Below are 17,992 nucleotides of genomic sequence, written 5' to 3'. Positions count from 1 at the left end.
CTGACACTGAACTTTCTCAGTTCACACTGCAGGCACTCTTGACCTCTCTCTACTTGTGGCTCTAGCTGCCTGAAATGTCCTTCCCTCTCTGGTCTGGCTTCTTCCCGTCAGTTCCCAGCTTAGAGGTGACCTCCTTGGAGAAGCCCTCCCTCCCCACATGCAGCCCCTATGGTATCCCCTCGGTGGGCACTATAACTGCCTGTCTCCCCAAAACCATAAGCTCGTTAGACCCCCCAGAACCAGCCCAGTGCTGAATGAATGAGTGAATAAGTGGATGAATGAGTGAGTGAGTGAGTGAGTGAGTGAGTACGTACACTGGAACTAGGGAGAACGTGGAAGGGATTGAGGGAGACGGCACAGGGTGTGAGGTCTGTCTTGAGAGACCAGCAGTGCTATAGGGACAAGCACAGCTTCTAGAGCAGCGGTTCTCAACCTGTGGGTCGCGACCCCTTTAGGGGTCGAACGACCCTTTCACAGGGGTCGCTTAAGACCATCGGAAAACACATATATAATTACATATTGTTTTTGTGATTAATCGCTGTGCTTTAATTATGTTCAATTTGTAACAATGAAAATACATCCTGCATATCAGATATTTACATTAGGATTCATAACAGTAGCAAAACTACAGTTATGAAGTAGCAGCGAAAATAATTTTATGGTTGGGGGTCACCACAACATGAGGAACTGTATTAAAGGGTTGCGGCATTAGGAAGGTTGAGGACCACTGTTCTAGAGGAAGGTCACAGCTGGGTTTGAATCCGGGTTCTGCCACAGATTGAACCTGTAACGTTAGGCAACTCACCCAACCGCTCTGTGACTTGGATTCCTCATCTGTAAAAGTGAGGACAGTAAAAGTATTCATCTCATTGGATTCTTGGGAGGAATCCCTGGAAAGTGCTGGGGACAGGGTCTGGAACATAGTCCGTTAGTAAATACTCACTAGTTAGCCATTATCATGACTGTTGTTATTATTATCACTATTATTAATATTAGGAAGAGGCCCCCTAGAAGGTGTTGTTGCAAGAGAATTCCACGCTTCTGGTTCTGGCAGCCCCAGAGTGCTCCCCAGTTCAGGGATGGCGAACGCCAGTCATCTCTCCGGCCGGGTCCCAGGAGCCTGAGCTGACTGGTGTGGGGCAGCCTCTCTTTAGACCTCAGGAGGCAGAAGAGACCAAATGAGCGGGTGGGAGGTGCACACCCCGGAGCAGAGTGGAAGGGCTGTCTCTGTTTGGTCACTTGGACCCTGCTGTCACCAGGGACTCCCTTCTGGTCCCAGCTCCATGGGCCTGGTCATGAGTGTGCTCCCCCACCTCCCTCCCCCAGCATCACAAACACATCTGAAGCCCCCGGGGCTGCAAGCTGGGGAGGGCCGGGCGGGGCCGGGGCAGGCCGGGCATCTGGAGGCAGTTGCTTTTCCGCGCTGGTCTCCAGGTACTTGATTATCCATCGTGGAGAGAAGGGAATTAGCGTCTCTGCTGTTTGTTTTATGAGATCACCCCAGTGCCCAGCTGCTGTTTCCAAGCAACATCTACTTCCCAGCCAACAGTGCTGGCAGGCTGGGCCTTGGGGCCTGTAGGGGAGGGTGTCCCATGGAGGTGACGGTGCCTGGGAGGGCCGGTGACCCTGCGTTCAGGCCTCTGCCCCGGGCTCCTGTTCACCCCAGTGCCCAGCTGCTGTTTCCAAGCAACATCTACTTCCCAGCCAACAGCACTGGCAGGCTGGGCCTGGGGCCTGTAGGGGAGGGTGTCCCATGGAGATGACGGTGCCTGGGAGGGCCGGTGACCCTACGTTCAGGCCTCTGCCCCGGGCTCCTGCTTCTGGCTCACCTCCTGCTACTCCCGGAGGCGGTGGGATGGGAGGGTCGTGTTGCAACCTGGGCACCTGCCTTTCTTCTTCTCCTGGGAAAGGGAAGAGGACAAGGCATATCGGGAAGAAGAATAGCAATGATTTCTACTCTGGTTTAGGAAGCGATTGTCTAGCACATTCCCGTAGCTTGAGACACCAGAGGGCCAGCACTTCCCCTGGAAAAGGAAACAAACTCCATCCCTTCCTGCCTCTCCCCATGATGATTTTTTTTTTTTTTTAAGTCTGGCCTGTCTGGGGGCTGAGACCTGCATGGCTCTGATCTGATCTTGTCCTCTCTATAAGCCTCCCGGTTCTCACTTTCCCCTCTGGCTTTCCTGGGCCCCACCGCCAGCTTCCTCGTGCTCTGTCTCTGCCCAGGCTGCTCCAGGCCCCTGGCCTCACCACTTTGGGTCCTTGAGGAGCACACAGATTCTGCAAAAAAAACAGAGTGGTCCAGGGTAGGGCTTAGAGGCAGGCACTTTCCCCAGCACTTGGGTAGGAGCCCTGAGGAAGCCCCACAGAAGCAGAGCCTGCTTGCTACATCACTGAAAAAAATTTAAACCAGAAAGTCTGGAGAATAATGTAGCTAACAACTGGATGCTCCCCTACCAGAATTAACAGGTGTTAAGCTCTGGAGATATATGGCAGAACTTTTTTTTTTTTTTAATCCTCACTGGAGGATATATTTTTTAAATTAATTTTTAGAGAGAAAGGAATGGGGAGGGGGAGAGAGAGAGAGAGAGAGAAACATTGATGTGAGAGAAACATTGTTCAGTTGTCTCCCATACGTGCCCTGACCAGAAATTGAACCCACAATCCTTTGGTGTATGGGACAATGTTCCAACAACTGAGCCACCTGCCGGGGCTATGGCAGAACTTTTTAAGTAAAAAAAATAGAGCAAAAAAGAAAAAAAGCATTACAGATGAAGATGCAGTCCGTCTCCCTTCCCCTTTCCTCTTGTCCTTCTCTTCCACCTAGAGCAGCTGCCGGCAGGCATTTGATGGGTAGCCTTCTAGGCTACAGTTTGTGTTTTTACTACATATCTGTATCTTTTTATGGCATTGCACGTACTTTTTAAATAATATTTATATTTTGCAATTCAGTCAGCATTTGTTTTGAAGCTTGTCAGTGCTGCTACTCCCGTAGGCAGTGGGATGGGAGGGCTGGGTTCCAGCCTGGGCACCCAGCCTTTATCCTTCTCGTGGGAGAAGGGACGGGAAGATGCATTAGGACCCTTGCCTGGTGCTGATTTCCACCCCACAAGCAGTCTGTAAAAGCTCCTATTTCCCCACATTCTTGCCAACCCTTGATACCATTAAATGTTTAAATTTTGGCCAGATGGATGGGTGTGAAATGGTATTTTATTGCAGTTTTAGCTCTCGTGTCCACCCTTTGCTCCCTTAAGAGGAAGTGCGCACGCACAGCACAGAGAACGCTTTCCGTAAATATTTGAGGGATTGAGTGGCCGTGCCTCGGTTTCCCCTTTTGCAGAAAGGGATGGTGGCATAAGTTCTGCCTCCCGGAGGAGGTGAGGCTCTGTGTGGTCACGAGTCGTGCAAAGCTCTGCGTTAGGTTCAGTGTGACACACGTGCACGTGTGTAGGGAGGCAGGGCCCCTGGCTCCTCAGAGGCCGAGGGCAACGGGACAGGGACCTAGAGGCTGAGGGAAGTGGGGACTGTGCCTTTAAATAATGCAGTCCCTCACTCTTAGCATGGGGAGCAGAACCCTGAGCAGGCCACACCCACATGTGCCCACCCCACTCCTCCCCTGCCTCTCCCTGCTCCCGCCAATTCCAGGATGTGAAAGAGGCGTGAGGCATCAAGGGGCTGCAAACCCTGAGAGACCTTGATGATGCTAAATAAAGCCAAATGCTGCCGATGAATTGGATTTCTAGCGTGCCAACAAAGACCCTATCCTGCTCCCCCTAATCCCCAGCACCCCCTTGTTAGCCTTATTGGCTGAGCTAGTTTCCATGGAAACTGTCAAGTTCAGAGGGATACTGTGGTATATGCATCCCGCCTTCCCCCTCTGTCCCCAGCTAGCCCCTTGGAGCCGAGTTAGAAGTTTGAGCGCTGAGGGAGCTCCAGGTGCTCTGGTTAAGCTCTCATCCATTCATTAATCCTCTCTCCCCACCCCACTCCCGCCCTCCTCTCTCCCTCCTCTCTCTCCCCCGCAGGCCAGCCAGCTTGGCGTGTACAAAGCGTTTGTGGATAACTATAAAGTCGCTCTGGAGACCGCGGAGAAGTGCAGCCAGTCCAACAACCAGTTCCAGAAGATCTCCGAGGTGGGCAGCTCCCTGCACGGCCGCCCCCTGACTCAGGGCCTTCCAGCCTTTGGGCGGCTCCTTTCCTGCTTTCCGGTTAGGGCAGCGGTTCTCAACCTGTGGGCCGCGACCCCTTTGGCGGTCGAACGACCCTTTCACAGGAGTCGCCTAAGACCATCCTGCATATCAGATATTTACAGTACAATTCATAACAGTAGCAACATTACAGTGATGAAGTAGCAACGAAAATAATTTTATGGTTGGGTCACAGCATGAGGAACTGTATTTGAAGGGCCAGAAGGTTGAGAACCGCTGGGTTAGGGGAACGGTTCCCCTGATGGGTCTCACTTAGCCTGACATTTGCTTTCGTGCACTTGACATTTACCCTTTTGGTGTAAGAACACCAGTTTGTTTGATTTTTTTGTCGTTCTGTTGTAGGTTTTTCTGTGTTAGAACAGAGGAGGCAAAAAAAAAAAAGGCAAAGGAAAAAGGCAGTATTTCCCACACGGCAGTGACCTTGAGCAAGTCACTTCCCTTCCTTTGTTTCTATAGAAGGAGGTGTCTGGATTCCTCCACCTCATGCCAGACTTGCTTGGTAAAAACCACAGGGACACAGGCACCTTCCCGGGAAATTCAGATCAGAAGGTTTGGGGTGGGGCCCAAGAGTCTATTTTTAATAAGCTTCCTGGGTGATTTTTCTGTCAGGAAGATTGGAGGAAGTCTGGGCCAGGTGGTCTTTTCAGATCCTTGCAACCCCACACACAGAGAGGACGGGGCCGCATCGTGGAGAAGTCGTTGCAGATCCTCTAGCTCAAGCATGTCAAGCTCCCGGCAGCGGGCCGCATGTTTGAAACAAGCTTGCTCTAGCTGATCCGGCCCGCGGGCTGTAGTTTGCCCACGGCTGCAGCAGGACATACGCCTGTCCCTGCTGCTGCAGCTCAGCCTCCCCTCGGTGCTCCTCCGCTCCGCGGGGCAAAGATGTGGCATTGTCTGCCATCGCCATATCTGTCTCTCCAGGAAGGGGCAGGGTGGGCTCTCGGAGCCTTGGGGAGCACAGCTCAGCTCACCCGTTTAGCCAGAAAGATGTCAGTGACAGCCCCAAGCCGCTGGCCTCCCAGGCCGAGCACTGAGCTCCGGGCTCAGGGCTAGAGGACCTCGGGTCCCAGGGATGGGGAGCTCCGTCTGCAGTTCTGGAGGCCCTGCCTCACCGTCCCCTGGGGACCCTTTGCTTTCTCGTCTCGGCTCTGATGCCAGGAACGTTGGTGAGATGCAGCATAGTTTTCATGAAACGTCCGGAGTTATGGGTTACAAGTTTGAAACTGACCTAGAGGCAGCACAAGAGTCAGACGGTGGGAGGTGAAAATGTGAAATGGATCACCAGTAAAAGCCGGATTGGAAGCATGGGCGCTTGGATCGGTGGCCACCTTGGGCTTGTTGCACCCAGCTACCGGGGGCAGCAGGAGGGCTGGGCTCAGGTTCTTCTCCCAAACCCAGGGGTCAGGGAGTCACCCTGAGCCTCAGAAGACGCAGCGAGGCGTAGGGAAGTCCCTCTGTGCTGAGTCACGAGGCTGGAGACACGGTGCTTCCCCTCACGGCTCCCAGTTCTTCTGGGAACAAACTGGATCCCCACCACCACCACCACCACCGTTCAGAGAGGCCTGCCATGGGTACCTGGGTGCCTGAGCCCTATATGGCCCACAGGGGGTCTCCTCTTAGCCTGGGCTGACTGCCCATCCTCTGTGGTCAGCAGAAGCCCTGTGCTCACCCCCAAGCCCCTCTCGAAGCCTGCTGGCCCCAAGGGCAGAGCCAGGCCCGTGGTCCGCTGCCAGTGGCTTCTCACCCTGGCTCACGCTGACACTGCGCTTCCTCCTGGCGCTGCCACTTAATTACTGCAATCAGGCCCTCCTCTCTCCACGGCACGAGTGACGTCATACCTCTGGGCTGCACTGGAGTGGGGGGCCCGAGGAAATTCCTAAAGTTGGGAATCCAGACTCCAGCCAGAGACGGCCTTGAGGAGCTGAGTACCCGCTTCTCCCTTCTGTCTGGGCATCTCCTCCCCCCAGGCAGAGCGGGCAGTATCACCCGGTGCCTGACCTTGGCCTCACCTCACTCCCGCCTCCTCCCCTAACCGCCCCCCCATTGGAGGCCCCCCGTCTGTGCACTCAGCCCTGGAAGTGGGGATTGCATTACGGCTCCAGTTACAGGCCACACTGGCCGGTTAGCCAGGGCTGGAGCTGGGCCTCTCTAAGGGCAGATAAAGAGGTTTGGCTCAGATAAGCTGCCGGGGAGTCTGTCTCCAGCCCTCACCGCCCGTCACTTTGCAGGGGACCCAGGGGGTGTTGGCTCTTCCTCCCTTGCAATTTCCTCTCTAAGGCCTAGCACAGGCTCCAGAGGGTGGGGAGTGTCGGGTGGGGCTGGGGGCTGGGTGAGTCTCCCCCCATATGGGTAAGATGGAGCTCGGACTGCCCTGGGGGACTCGCCTCTTGGCCCCGGTGCACCACCCCCGTGTCCCCCCTGTTCTGTGCAGATGTGTAGGACCCCTCACTCCTTCTCCCAAGAGCTGCTCATGCCCCCAGGAGCAGCTGGTGTGCCAGCTGCTTGTCCACACAAACCCTGTGTGCCCTGGGCTGATGTGTGCACCCCTAAGTATGGGCTGGGTGGGGGCGGGGCCCTACTCCTGCCACCGCTCATTCTCTGGAAGTTGCCGGGGAGGGGCTTGGGGACAGGTCCGAGGAGCACCATTATGGAAATCCAGTCTGCTACCTAGAGCCCCCCCGCCCCGCCCACACCCTGCTGCTGGCCTCCACGAGGCTCCCGGGGACCGTGGGTGTGCACAGGGCGTCCAGGTGACAGCCAGGCAGAGGGAGGCTCTCGCCTGTTGGTCTGTGTCTCTCCTACGTTTTGTACCCCTGGGTGTGGGATCCTTCTTTGCGCCCTGCTCACAGCGGGTGGGCAGGCTCCGGGATGGGCCAGGCAGTGATTCCTCTCCTCTGTTTGGCAGGAACTCAAAGTGAAAGGTCCCAAGGACTCCAAGGACAGCCACACGTCGGTCACTATGGAAGGTGCGTGGGGGGGCAGGCTGGTTAACAGTCGCCGTCCTTTGTCTGGCTTTGTGGACGACGGTGCCCTGCTTGTGTGAGCGTGTGCACGTTCGTGTGTGAGCGTGTGTGAGCGCGCGCACAAGGAATCAGCCTCTGTCCCCGGCAGCCAGCCAGCTACAAACGTGCTCCTCCTTAGGAAGCCAGCGACAGCTAGCTCCCCTCCTCCCCCTCCTCCCGCGTGCTCCTCTCCCTCCCCTTCCCTCCCCTGCCCTCCCCTCCCCTCTCCTCCCCTCCCCCTTGCTAGAGGAGCACTCTGAAGCGGCTGCTTGATTCCGGAGGCTGTGCAGCAGCAGCGTGCAAGGTGGCTGAGTGGCTGGGCTGCTGATGGGAGCTGGGAAGCGATGGCCACAGGCTCCCGCCGTGGGGACAGAGGCTGCCATGGAAATTCTCCTCATCATCCGCTTCTGCTGTAACTGCACCTATGGTAACCCAGGCTCCCTCTCATGGGAGGTGCTGTGTCTTCCCACCTTTGGGGGGCTGGCTGGAGTGGGCTTAAATGTGGCCGTCAAGGTTTGGGGAGCAGCAGGGAAGGGAGGGGACGCAAGTGGCTGGATCCCCGTTCTGGCCAGCTTCCAGCCTGAAATTGAAGTCTGGGGGCCACTCCGGGCAGGGATGGTTTAGAAATGGAGGGGCCAGGCTAGAAGGTCCAGGTACCACCACCCCCCCCCCCACCCACACCCCCAAGATCTGCGAGGAATTGGTGGCTTAGCTTGAGAGGCTGTGTGCAACTTCCTGGAGAGGCTGTTAAGGACAGAAAGTGACAAGACTGTACCCGCGGGTGTGGCAACCAGGGCTGGAGAGGGGTTCTCGGGGCTGGTCGGAGAATGACAGATGGCCTGGGCAGCAGTGCCCTGCGCGGGGAGGGTGCCAGCCCCTGGGAGAGTGAGAAGTTGGGAGTTTCTTTGTTTCCAGGGAGAGGAGAGGAGGCTGAGCGGCCAGGGTATTGTGTGCTCAGAGCGCACATGCTCCTAGAGGAGATGGTCTCTCCCCTCAGAACAGGGCGGTGGGAGAGCCGCTGCGCTGGGGAGAGCGGGGAGGGAGGGGGTTTCTGGCCATGGGAGACCTGGGGCCGAGGTCTTGGCACTTAGTGGCAGGGAATGCTGGCGGGCAGGGGGCGTGGCAGCCGAGTGCTTTGTGAAGGTCGCTCACCCACCTTACAATGGAAGGGATCGGAGTACGTATCCTCTTTGCCGTTTTTTGTGTTTTCTTTTTTTCCAGCCAGGGCGCCCTGGGACAGGCACGTGCTGTCAGCCAGGCTCTGGCTCTAAGGAGGCTGAAGTGGGGCTAGGCAAGCAGGTGGCGGAAGCCGGGTCCTGTTCTCGGAGGCAAGAGTCGCCTTTGGTCTGACCCAGGCTGCCTTTGGCAGGGCCCGGGGGTCCAATGTGACCGCTGGGCGCTGCTGTTGGAGTGGCCCTCTCTTCCCTCCCACCAGGCGTTTTGTCTCTGCACCCTTCCCGGTCACTTTGCTTTCACATCTCCGTGGTAACCTGGAGCTCCTTGTCAAAGGCTGGGGGGGTGGGGGGGCGGTACAGGTACAGTTCGCTGGAGGAGAGACGATGGGGCGTCCTGGGCTCTTTCCCAGAGACCTCTGTGCCTAGCCTTCTCCCGGGGCCTGTGTCCAGGACTGCTCATGATGGAGGCAACCCTGGGCAGCTTCTTCGGGGAGTCTGGTCACTGGGCAGAAGCTGCCCTGTGCTCCGGCCCCTTAGCTCGGATTCGGACAGGCCGGGGTTGAGCGGAGCGTGGACTTGAACTAGCCTGTTTGCAGATCAGAGGGAAATGCGCTTTTGATCTGGCCTAGGAGTTGGTCAGATCTCAGCTCTGCCTCCCTGAAAGGGAGGGGTCAGCCCTTGGCTTCCTCTTTCCTCCCCAAAAGGAAGCTTCGTCTTAGTGACCCAGGCCTGGGACCTGCACTTCGGGGTTCCTCCAGCCCCTGCGATGCTGCCTTTGAAGTCAGCGTCGTCACCGTGGGGAGTGAGGAGTGAATGTGCCCTTGCTGAGCACACTGTTCAGAATCTTCTCGGCCCCTCCCGGGGATGCTGGCTCTGGGGGTCCCACGGAGACTGTGCAACTTGGGGCTCCCTCCGGCAGCGATGTCTGCCTTTGTGGTTATTTGCTGAGCTCTTCGGGGCTCCGTGCCAGATTCTGTGGGGGGTGGGGTGTGTGAAGGGAAGTCATGCGTGGCCCAGGCCTCTAAGGAGGGGGCTCGCCTTGGCAACAAGAGAGGCCGGCTCGCCCGCTCCTTCCGGGTGCAGCTTTCCAAGAGCAAGTTATCTAACTTCCCTGTGCCTTGGAGAAGTTTCCTCATCTGTGAGATGGGGCTGGCGATAACTCCTTCCCTTTTTAACCCAAGGAAAGCATGCATAGCAGACAGTGCCATCGGACGCAGAGCCAGGTCCCCAGCAGGCTAGAGGGAGCCAGCTTGCTCGTGGCAGTGGTCTGACTTTTAGACACTGTGGGTTTTGTTTGCAAAAGCCCTGGTCAGGGAAGGCTTCCTGGAGGAGGGGGAGAGGCAGGTGTTGCAACGTGAATGGTGTCTATTCTGGGAACAGGACCGCATGGCGAGGAGCGGGGAGAGCGGGAGAAGCAGGGGCAGGAAGGCGGCGGGACAGGCGAAGGGGGAAAGGTGGGCTCCGTGCCTGCGTCCTCAGGGGAAGCAGGCGTAGGGGAGCCGGGGAAGCATGGACATCAGGCCGCTCTTCCTCCCCTGGTTCCTCCCACATGTGGCTGTGTCCCCCGGGCCTTCTCCCTGCACGTCCCTCTCCCCTCACTTCCGCCAGCTGCCCTTCCCTCCGCACCCCCATCAGGTGGACTTGTGAGGTGACTACAGGCATATTAATAACCCCCGTGAAACCCAACCCACCATTTGTGCAGACCTCTGAGCTTAGTCAGAAACCTCTACCCCCCGGGACCCGACCGAGGGACCGAGGGAGCTGACGCCGCACGATCAGCTTTCCCTGAGCGCACGCCAGGCCCGCCTGGCAGGTGTCCGCTGAACTCGCACTTTCTCTGGGGTCTCTGGGGCGCTCAGGGTGTGATTTCCCCCCGGGATGAGCTGAGCCGCAGGTGGATTCCCTAAACAGCCTCAGGACTGGGTCCCCCCTGGGCTGATGATGGGGCTCTCCCCCCACTGTCCCTGGGTACCCCAAGCCTATCCTGTCCCTTCTGGCTCCCATCGCCCATGAGGAGGGGTTCTAGACGTTGCTAAATGAAGAAAGGGCTACAAATGAGTCATAGGAAGTATGTGTGCATAAAGTAGTAGTGGTTTTCAGTCATTCCTCTATCGGAATTAGCAAAGGCGCTTTTTAAAAATGCTGAGCCCTGGCTGGTGTGGCTCCGTTGGTTGGCGCATCGTCCTGTACACCGAAAGGTTGCCGGTTCGATTCCCGGTCAGGGCACATACCCAGGTTGTGGGTTCATTCCCTGTTCAGGACAGCATCTGATCAATGTCTGTCTGTCTCTCTCTCTCCCTTTCTTTCCCCCTCTCTCCTTTCTTCCCTCCCTCCCTTTCTCCCTTTCTTTCCTTTCCTCTCTTTCTAAAATCAATAAAAACATATCCTTGGGTGAGGATTTAAGAAATGCCAGTCCACAGGTTCCAGCCGGCAGAGTTTGGGCTTTAGTTGCTGCCGTGAGGAGAGGGAGGCTGGCAGCTGTGTCTTTTAAGAGCTCCCCAGTGATTCGAATGGGCAGCCAAGCAAAGACTGCAGATAAGGCCCGTGGCACACCACTGAGCCCGTCCTCTCCACAGCCGGCAGACTGTTCCCCAAGCGTCTGCTTAGCCACACACAGGGCGTTTCCCTCCTGGGCTTCGGGGGACTCTGGTGGTTGGAGGGCTGAGCGTCAGCTCTGAGACCTGTCACAGCCTGGCCCTGTGGGGCACCCCGTCTAGGGTCCTCCTCCCCAGACCGGCATCCTGCCTCATCGCTCCCATGGCCGGAGGACAGAGGTCACGACCCCATGGCCAGAGGCCTCCAGGTGCAGGACCGAGGCCGAACCCCCGTGTGGGAGAGGCCGGCACAGCTGCTCGAGCAGCAGGCAGCTCCGTTGGGAAGTACTGGTCGGCCAGCTGCCGCTTCCACCTGTCTCTGCTGAATCCCAGCCATCCTCACTCGGTGTCCTGGTCACCAAGGGGTGTGGCGAAGAGGGGCCCTGCTGAGCTTGCATTTTTCTGTCTCTTCGGAGGTCCCAGAGGCCCCACTGGCATTCCTTCAGGAAATCTCTGCCCCCTCAGCTGCCACTGGCCGCTTGCAGACTCTCTCTGTGGGGAGCTGGCCCGCCTCCCTCAGCCTGGCCTGTTTCGTCCGGGGGTTTGAGTGCGTGGAGATGCGTCTCCCCATGGAGAGGAGGCTGACTGTGGGTCAGAGGAAGCCTGCCATTTCCAGCTGCGGTGCCGGGCCGTGGGCCAGAGGAGTCTGAGAGTGATCGGGCCGGGGGGGAGCTGCCCTCCCTGGAGGAGCAGCATGTCTCCTTCCACATTCTGGGGTCCCAGGTGTGACCCCGAGTGTGCTGGAGCTCTGGAGGGCGAGGCTGGACACAGTTGTGCGATTCGGGGAGGGGCGTACAGAGAAGCACCTGCACCTGCTCTGAGCCCGGTCAGGCCAGGGCAGGTCTAGAGACGGCCCTGGAAGAAATGACATGTGGTGGGAGGGGCCCCGGCTGCCAGGGCTGTGTGTCCGCCTGCCGTGCGGTCTGGCCTGCCTGGGGTGAGCGTGGAGCTGCAGGTTGCTGAGGAACCCGCCTGTGGGGGTGGGTGTCCGTGCAGGGGAGGGAGGCGGGTTGGGGAGCAAGACTGGTTCCTGAGGCCTCAAGCTGCTCCTGATTTCCTCTGTCCTGTCTCCTCCCTGCCCTCCCCGACAGCTCTGCTCTACAAGCCCATCGACCGCGTCACCAGGAGCACCCTGGTCCTGCACGTGAGTGTCAGCCCCTGCGGTGTCCGTGCGGGGGAGGGAGGCGGGTCGGGGAGCAAGACTGGTTCCTGAGGCCTCAAGCTGCTCCTGATTTCCTCTGTCCTGTCTCCTCCCTGCCCTCCCGACAGCTCTGCTCTACAAGCCCATCGACCGCGTCACCAGGAGCACCCTGGTCCTGCACGTGAGTGTCAGCCCCTGCACGGCCGGGACTGGTCAGGACCCATGGGAGACCGAGCCCAGGGTGGGAGGTGCTGGAGTCACTGGGAACAGTCCATTTGGGAAACTGGGCGGAGGGTCCCTGGACCCCTGCTTGCCTGCCTGGCCTGTGGAAACCACGTCAACCGGGCCAGGGCCTACATATAACTGGGCTACTCAGCTTGCCATTTGGCCAGATGCACCCTAGGAGGCAGGCACTTCCTGCCGCCCCACCCCTTGGCTGATGGTCTCAGTGTCCTGGGAGCAGCTGTGGGTGGTCAGATGGGTGTCTCTCCCAGCTGCTGGGTGAGATGAGGCTCCACCTGGCCCCCCCACACCCCAGGGGCGAAGAGTAACGACGTCAGCAAAACAAAGATGCACCACTGCCTTCACCCCTGCTGCTGCCCCTAATTTTAGTTCAGATTTTGCAGGCCTGACCAGACTAGAGTGTGGGTCCCTGCGTGCCCCCCTCGGAACTCTTCTAGTGAGAATGGAGCGCTCCCCACTGTCTTCTTATTAAGCCCCAGAACTCCTCTCAACTCACCACCCCAACCCTCCCCAGGACCTGCTGAAGCACACGCCCGTGGACCACCCCGACTACCCGCTACTGCAGGACGCCCTCCGCATCTCCCAGAACTTCCTGTCCAGCATCAATGAGGACATTGACCCCCGCCGGACTGCTGTCACAACCCCCAAAGGGGAGGTGAGCTCAGGACCCAGCACAGCCTCTCACCCGGCAGGCCAGGTCACCCACCCCTGCTCCCCTGACGCTCGGGCACGCCGCCCTGTGCCCTGTGCCCCTCCAGCCTGATCCCTCATTCCCAGCCCTGCAGAGGCCTTCGGGCCCGGGGCTAACAGCTTCAAGCCCAGTGTCTCATTCATCTTCATGATCATCCACTGCAGCAGAAGGGGAAACTGAGGCCAGGGGAGTCTCTCCAGGTCTGGCACAAGATCCCTTAGCCACCGTGTCAGAGCTGGGTTCTTCAGTGGGGATTATCTGTCTGCAAGCCCCATGCATGTCCCCATGCCAGGGACTTGGTGGGCTCTGCCCATCTCATTCTTGAATGCAACCCCCTCATGGGTAGTATGATGTCCTCAGGCCCAACCTGGACGGCAATGGCTCAGTCTGAGGAAGCTCGGGGAGTCTGAGGGAGCTCAGGGAGTCTGGGGAAGTGGGAGCTCCGAGCTGCCTCTGATCAGCCTGCTCGAGCAGGTGGGAGAAACGAAGGAGGGGGCCCCATAGCAGGAAAAGCTGGTGGGAGAGGTGGCCGAGGCAGCCATGTTACTGGGATGTCCCAGGTGGGCACCTAGAGGTGGTACAGCAGTTCCAGTTCCCTGGGGCCCTTGGCAGAAGGGTGGTGGGGGTGGGAGGGCAGTGGAGGGAAGCAATTTGAAGAATCAGAGACAGGTACGGCACGGGTCAGCAGCCTGGCCCACATACAGTTCCGGTGCAGGAGAGGTAATGAAGTGGTGTTTAGGAGCGCAGGCTGGCTGGGTTTATGCTCCTTTGTTACATTTACGAGTCCCCAGTGTCTCCTGGGGAGGGAGGGAGGGAGGGACAGGATCTAGAGAGTGACTAATGGGCTGTCCCGGCGCACAGCTACCAGCCCTGGTTTGCAAACCTGAGAACAGCACTGGTTTGTTTGACTCCGGGGAGGGAAAGCTCTGTGGAGGGCTCACAGCACTGGCAGTGTCAGATCGTTCCGATGGTGTACTTTCCACAGGCTCACCTGATGTGGTAGCACAGGTAGCTCACGTGGTGTACAACCCACGGAAGGCGGGGACAGATGGGGACAGCCCTGGGATTCTGCTGCTCCTGAGGGAGACAGCCCCGGGAGTCCTGCTCTTGACCATCAGCGCCCAGGTGGGAGGTGGCCGCAGGTTCCCGAGGATACGGCTGCAGCCCCACAGACGGTGGCCAGGCCGCCCATCCATCTGGGGCGGGTGAAGAATTGACTCAGAGGTAGTAGCATCAGCAGCCCTGAGAGGGTCTGCAGGTCGAGTCGGACTGAAGCTAGAACGACTTCTTAGGCAGGGTTGTGGGGTTGGGGTGGGGGTAGGGGTGTTCATGCTCCAGGGTAGAGGAACCCGGTCACCGGAGCTCGGGTCCATCTGGGTGGGAGCTATTGAGAGCTGCAGAAAAGTGTAAAGGTACCATGGTTTCGTTTTGTTTCCTAATCCTCACCCAAGGATATTTTTCCATTGATTTTTAGAAAGAATGGGAGAGAGGGAAAGACAGAGAGAAATACCGATGTGAGAGAAACATCGATTGGTTGCCTCCTGCAGGTGCCCCAACCAGGGCCTGGGCCAGGAAGGAGCCTGAAACCAAGGTGCATGCCCTTGAACAGAATCAAACCCGGGACCCTTCCGTCCGCAGGCCGATGCTCTATCCACTGAGTCAAACCGGCTAGGGCTAAAGCTACCATTGTTGATCCACAGAATGTGCTGGGCACTGGGGCCATTTTGCATAAACCAGTTTTGATGATTCCTTCCTTATGGGCTGACATCATCATCCCTCAGTTTAACTGAGATTAAGAGAGGTCAGGGGACTCGCCCGAGATCTCAGCTGGGAAGTGGCAGAGTCTAGATTCGAGCCCATGCCCATGTGACCACCAGGCACTGCGGCCCCTCCCTGCAGCCCACCCCCCTGCTGGATGGTGCCCCTAGTGCCTGCTGGGCCCTGGGCTGACCCCCCCTGAGCAGGCGGGCGGGTGTGCATCTCCCTCAGACGCGGCAGCTGGTGAAGGACGGCTTCCTGGTGGAAGTGTCAGAGGGCTCCCGGAAGCTGCGGCACGTCTTCCTCTTCACAGACGTCCTACTGTGCGCCAAGCTAAAGAAGACGTCTGCGGGGTGAGTCTGTGTGAGGCCAGGGTGCGAAGTTGGGGAGGAACTGGACCAGTGATGGCGAACCTTTTGAGCTCGGCGTGTCAGCATTTTGAAAAACCCTAACTTAACTCTGGTGCCGTGTCACATATAGAAATTTTTTGATATTTGCAACCATAGTAAAACAAAGACTTATATTTTTGATATTTATTTTATATATTTAAATGCCATTTAACAAAGAAAAATCAACCAAAAAAATGAGTTGGCGTGTCACCTCTGACACGCGTGTCATAGGTTCGCCATCACTGAACTAGACCCATCCTGCTGCCCCCTGTAGAACCCTTTTAACAAGCTGGGGCAATCTACATAGTTTTTCCTTTTAAAAACGTATTAATTAATTCCATTTTACTGCATAGCCTTTTTCTAAAAATAAATTGTTTTTAATTATAAAGATAATATAACCAAATTACAGACAAAAAAACCCGTCACCCATCCGAACATAAGTATCAGTCTCCTGCTGCTGTATTTCCTTTCGTTGTTTTTTTTTTTTTTAATGTCCTTATGTTTTTTCATATACTTGTAATCAGAGTGAATACCCAATTTGGGGCTCTGTGTTCTCCATTTCACGTCATAAGCATTTTCCCTGTGGCTGCCTAATCTTCATAATCATCGTTTCACTTTCCTGCGTGATGTTATGAGTGGATATGCCGTGATTTCCTTCAGCATTCTTCTTTTATCGGACAGTTCTACGTTTTTGCTAACTACGAGTCAGTGAATATTCATTAAATCCGCTGCTGTCATTTTTGTTGAGTGGTTCTGCCCTGCCAGGTGTCATGACAAATGCTTTGAATATATTATTTCTCATCGTCCCAACAACTCTATACAGTAGGTATTATTGTTCGCATCTCACGGACAGAAAAGACTTAGGGTAGTTACAGAAGCGGCCCAAGGTCGCACACCTGCGGGTGGAGGAGATGGGATTTGAACCTCACTCCAGCCTGGAAGCCTGTGTCCACCTCACCTCCATCTCTGTACCTAGTGAGATGGGTCCCCTCTGCGCCACGAGCAGAGAAGGTTGTTCAGTATTCACCCCACCTTCTTTCCCCTACTGTGTGCCAAGTACACTCGCTCACAGTCAGTCCACGGGCTAGACAGTGAGTAACACTAAGGGACCAGGATGAGATGTGCAAACCTCAGCTCTGGGGGAGGTGAGAGGAGGAGAGGTTGTCACTCTCTGGAACGAGACCTGAGATTACTCTAAAGCAGAGATGGCCGTCCTGAGCAAACGCACAAATGCCTTCAGCCCTTTGCCGGTGGCGGGCATTACTAGTGAGCCAGTGCGCTGTTGCACACCGGGCTTGAACGTGGCTTCATAATCCTCCACCCGGTACCCCCTGGGACCTCTATGGATCAGAGTGGGCATTCAAAATAACATTTATATTCCATCTCTAGCCTAAAGGGTAATGAGTGTGAGCTAAGTACGGATAGGCTGGCAGGGAGGGGAGAGTGTGGGGCGGGCAATAGTTAAGTGTGAGGTTTGGGATGCTGCCTGCCCCCACCCCCCACCCCCACCCCCGTGCGTGGTTCCTGATTGGGCTCCTCGGGTACAATGGATCGCTTTTGCCTGTGATGAATTCTCGGTAAACGTTTCTCGGTGGTTTTTGGGTCCAGCAGTTCAGGCTCAAAGAGCCAAGTTCCTTCTGGCTCATGCCTTCCTCTGGCTTGTGTGCAGGAAACACCAGCAATATGACTGCAAATGGTACATCCCTCTGGCCGACCTCGTGTTTCCGTCCCCCGAGGAGTCGGAGGCCAGCCCCCACGTGCACCCCTTCCCAGACCACGAGCTGGAGGACATGAAGATGAAGATCTCCGCCCTCAAGAGTGAGATCCAGAAGGAGGTGAGCAGAGCCTGGCGTCTGAGCTGGGACAGGAAGTTGGCTGTTTTTATTGGGGGCCCTTTGAACCGGGTGTGCGAGGAGAGGTGCGGGCAGGGGAAGTTGTAAGGGTTGGAAGCCTGATAAACAGGGAAGATGAAAGAGTAGGAGGCCTCAAGCACAATGCTTAGGGAAAGACTTTGATGGTGGCAGATGAGCACTGAGCAGATGGAGGCCGGCAGCCCAGGAGTCAGCGCTCAGAATTTAGTGGGGCTAATTACGGGAAATTTCCCGGGGAACAGTGTATATCAAACACTAGAAAAGGGAAGCAAGAGAAGAGGGCCGTCTTAAGGAAAAGCAGGACGTATATGAGAGAAAGGACCTGGGAAGCCTCAGAAACTGACAGATCAAGGAGGCAAAAACGAAGGAGCGAAGGGCCTTGAATATCAGTTCAGGCACTTGGTCTAAAAATGCGCAGAAGCTTGCGCCCTGACAGAGAATTGAGATTCTTGCCAAACACAGGTGAAATGTTCACAAACACTTAACATGTATTAGGCTGCAAGTGAAATCTCAATTTTTATTTTAACTTTTTAAAATATATTTTTATTGATTTCAGAGAGGAAGGGAGGGAGAGGGAGAGAGAGATAGAAACACCTATGATGAGAGAGAATCATGGATTGGCTGCCCCCTACACACCCCACACTGGGGATCGAGCCCACAACACAGGCCTGTGCCCTGACTGAGAATCAAACCATGACCTCCGGATTCATAGGTCAGTGGTCGGCAAACTCATTAGTCAACAGAGCCAAATATCAACAGTACAACGATTGAAATTTCTTTTGAGAGCCAAATTTTTTAAACTTAAACTATATAGGTAGGTACATTGTTATTAACTTAATTAGGGTACTCCTAAGGCTTAGGAAGAGCCACACTCAAGGGGCCAAAGAGCCGCATGTGGCTCGCGAGCCACAGTTTGCCGA

General features: G+C 56.4%; 1 protein-coding gene across 1 annotated transcript in view; it reads left to right on the top strand.

Annotated features, from left to right (window-relative positions):
• Nucleotides 1-17,992, top strand: part of ABR (active BCR-related) — a 104,495-nt gene that overhangs the window by 37,569 nt on the left and 48,934 nt on the right. Inside the window, exons 3-8 of the mRNA XM_014529719.1 lie at nt 3,984-4,133; nt 7,114-7,174; nt 12,071-12,123; nt 12,878-13,018; nt 15,044-15,165; nt 16,871-17,036. Of these exons, the coding sequence (XP_014385205.1) occupies nt 3,984-4,133; nt 7,114-7,174; nt 12,071-12,123; nt 12,878-13,018; nt 15,044-15,165; nt 16,871-17,036 (693 nt within the window). The remainder of the gene's footprint in view (nt 1-3,983; nt 4,134-7,113; nt 7,175-12,070; nt 12,124-12,877; nt 13,019-15,043; nt 15,166-16,870; nt 17,037-17,992) is intronic.

The sequence above is a fragment of the Myotis brandtii genome, unplaced genomic scaffold (genome assembly GCF_000412655.1).
Source record: "Myotis brandtii unplaced genomic scaffold, ASM41265v1 scaffold1167, whole genome shotgun sequence".
Taxonomy (NCBI): domain Eukaryota; kingdom Metazoa; phylum Chordata; class Mammalia; order Chiroptera; family Vespertilionidae; genus Myotis; species Myotis brandtii.
This window is presented reverse-complemented; position numbering and strand designations above follow the sequence as displayed.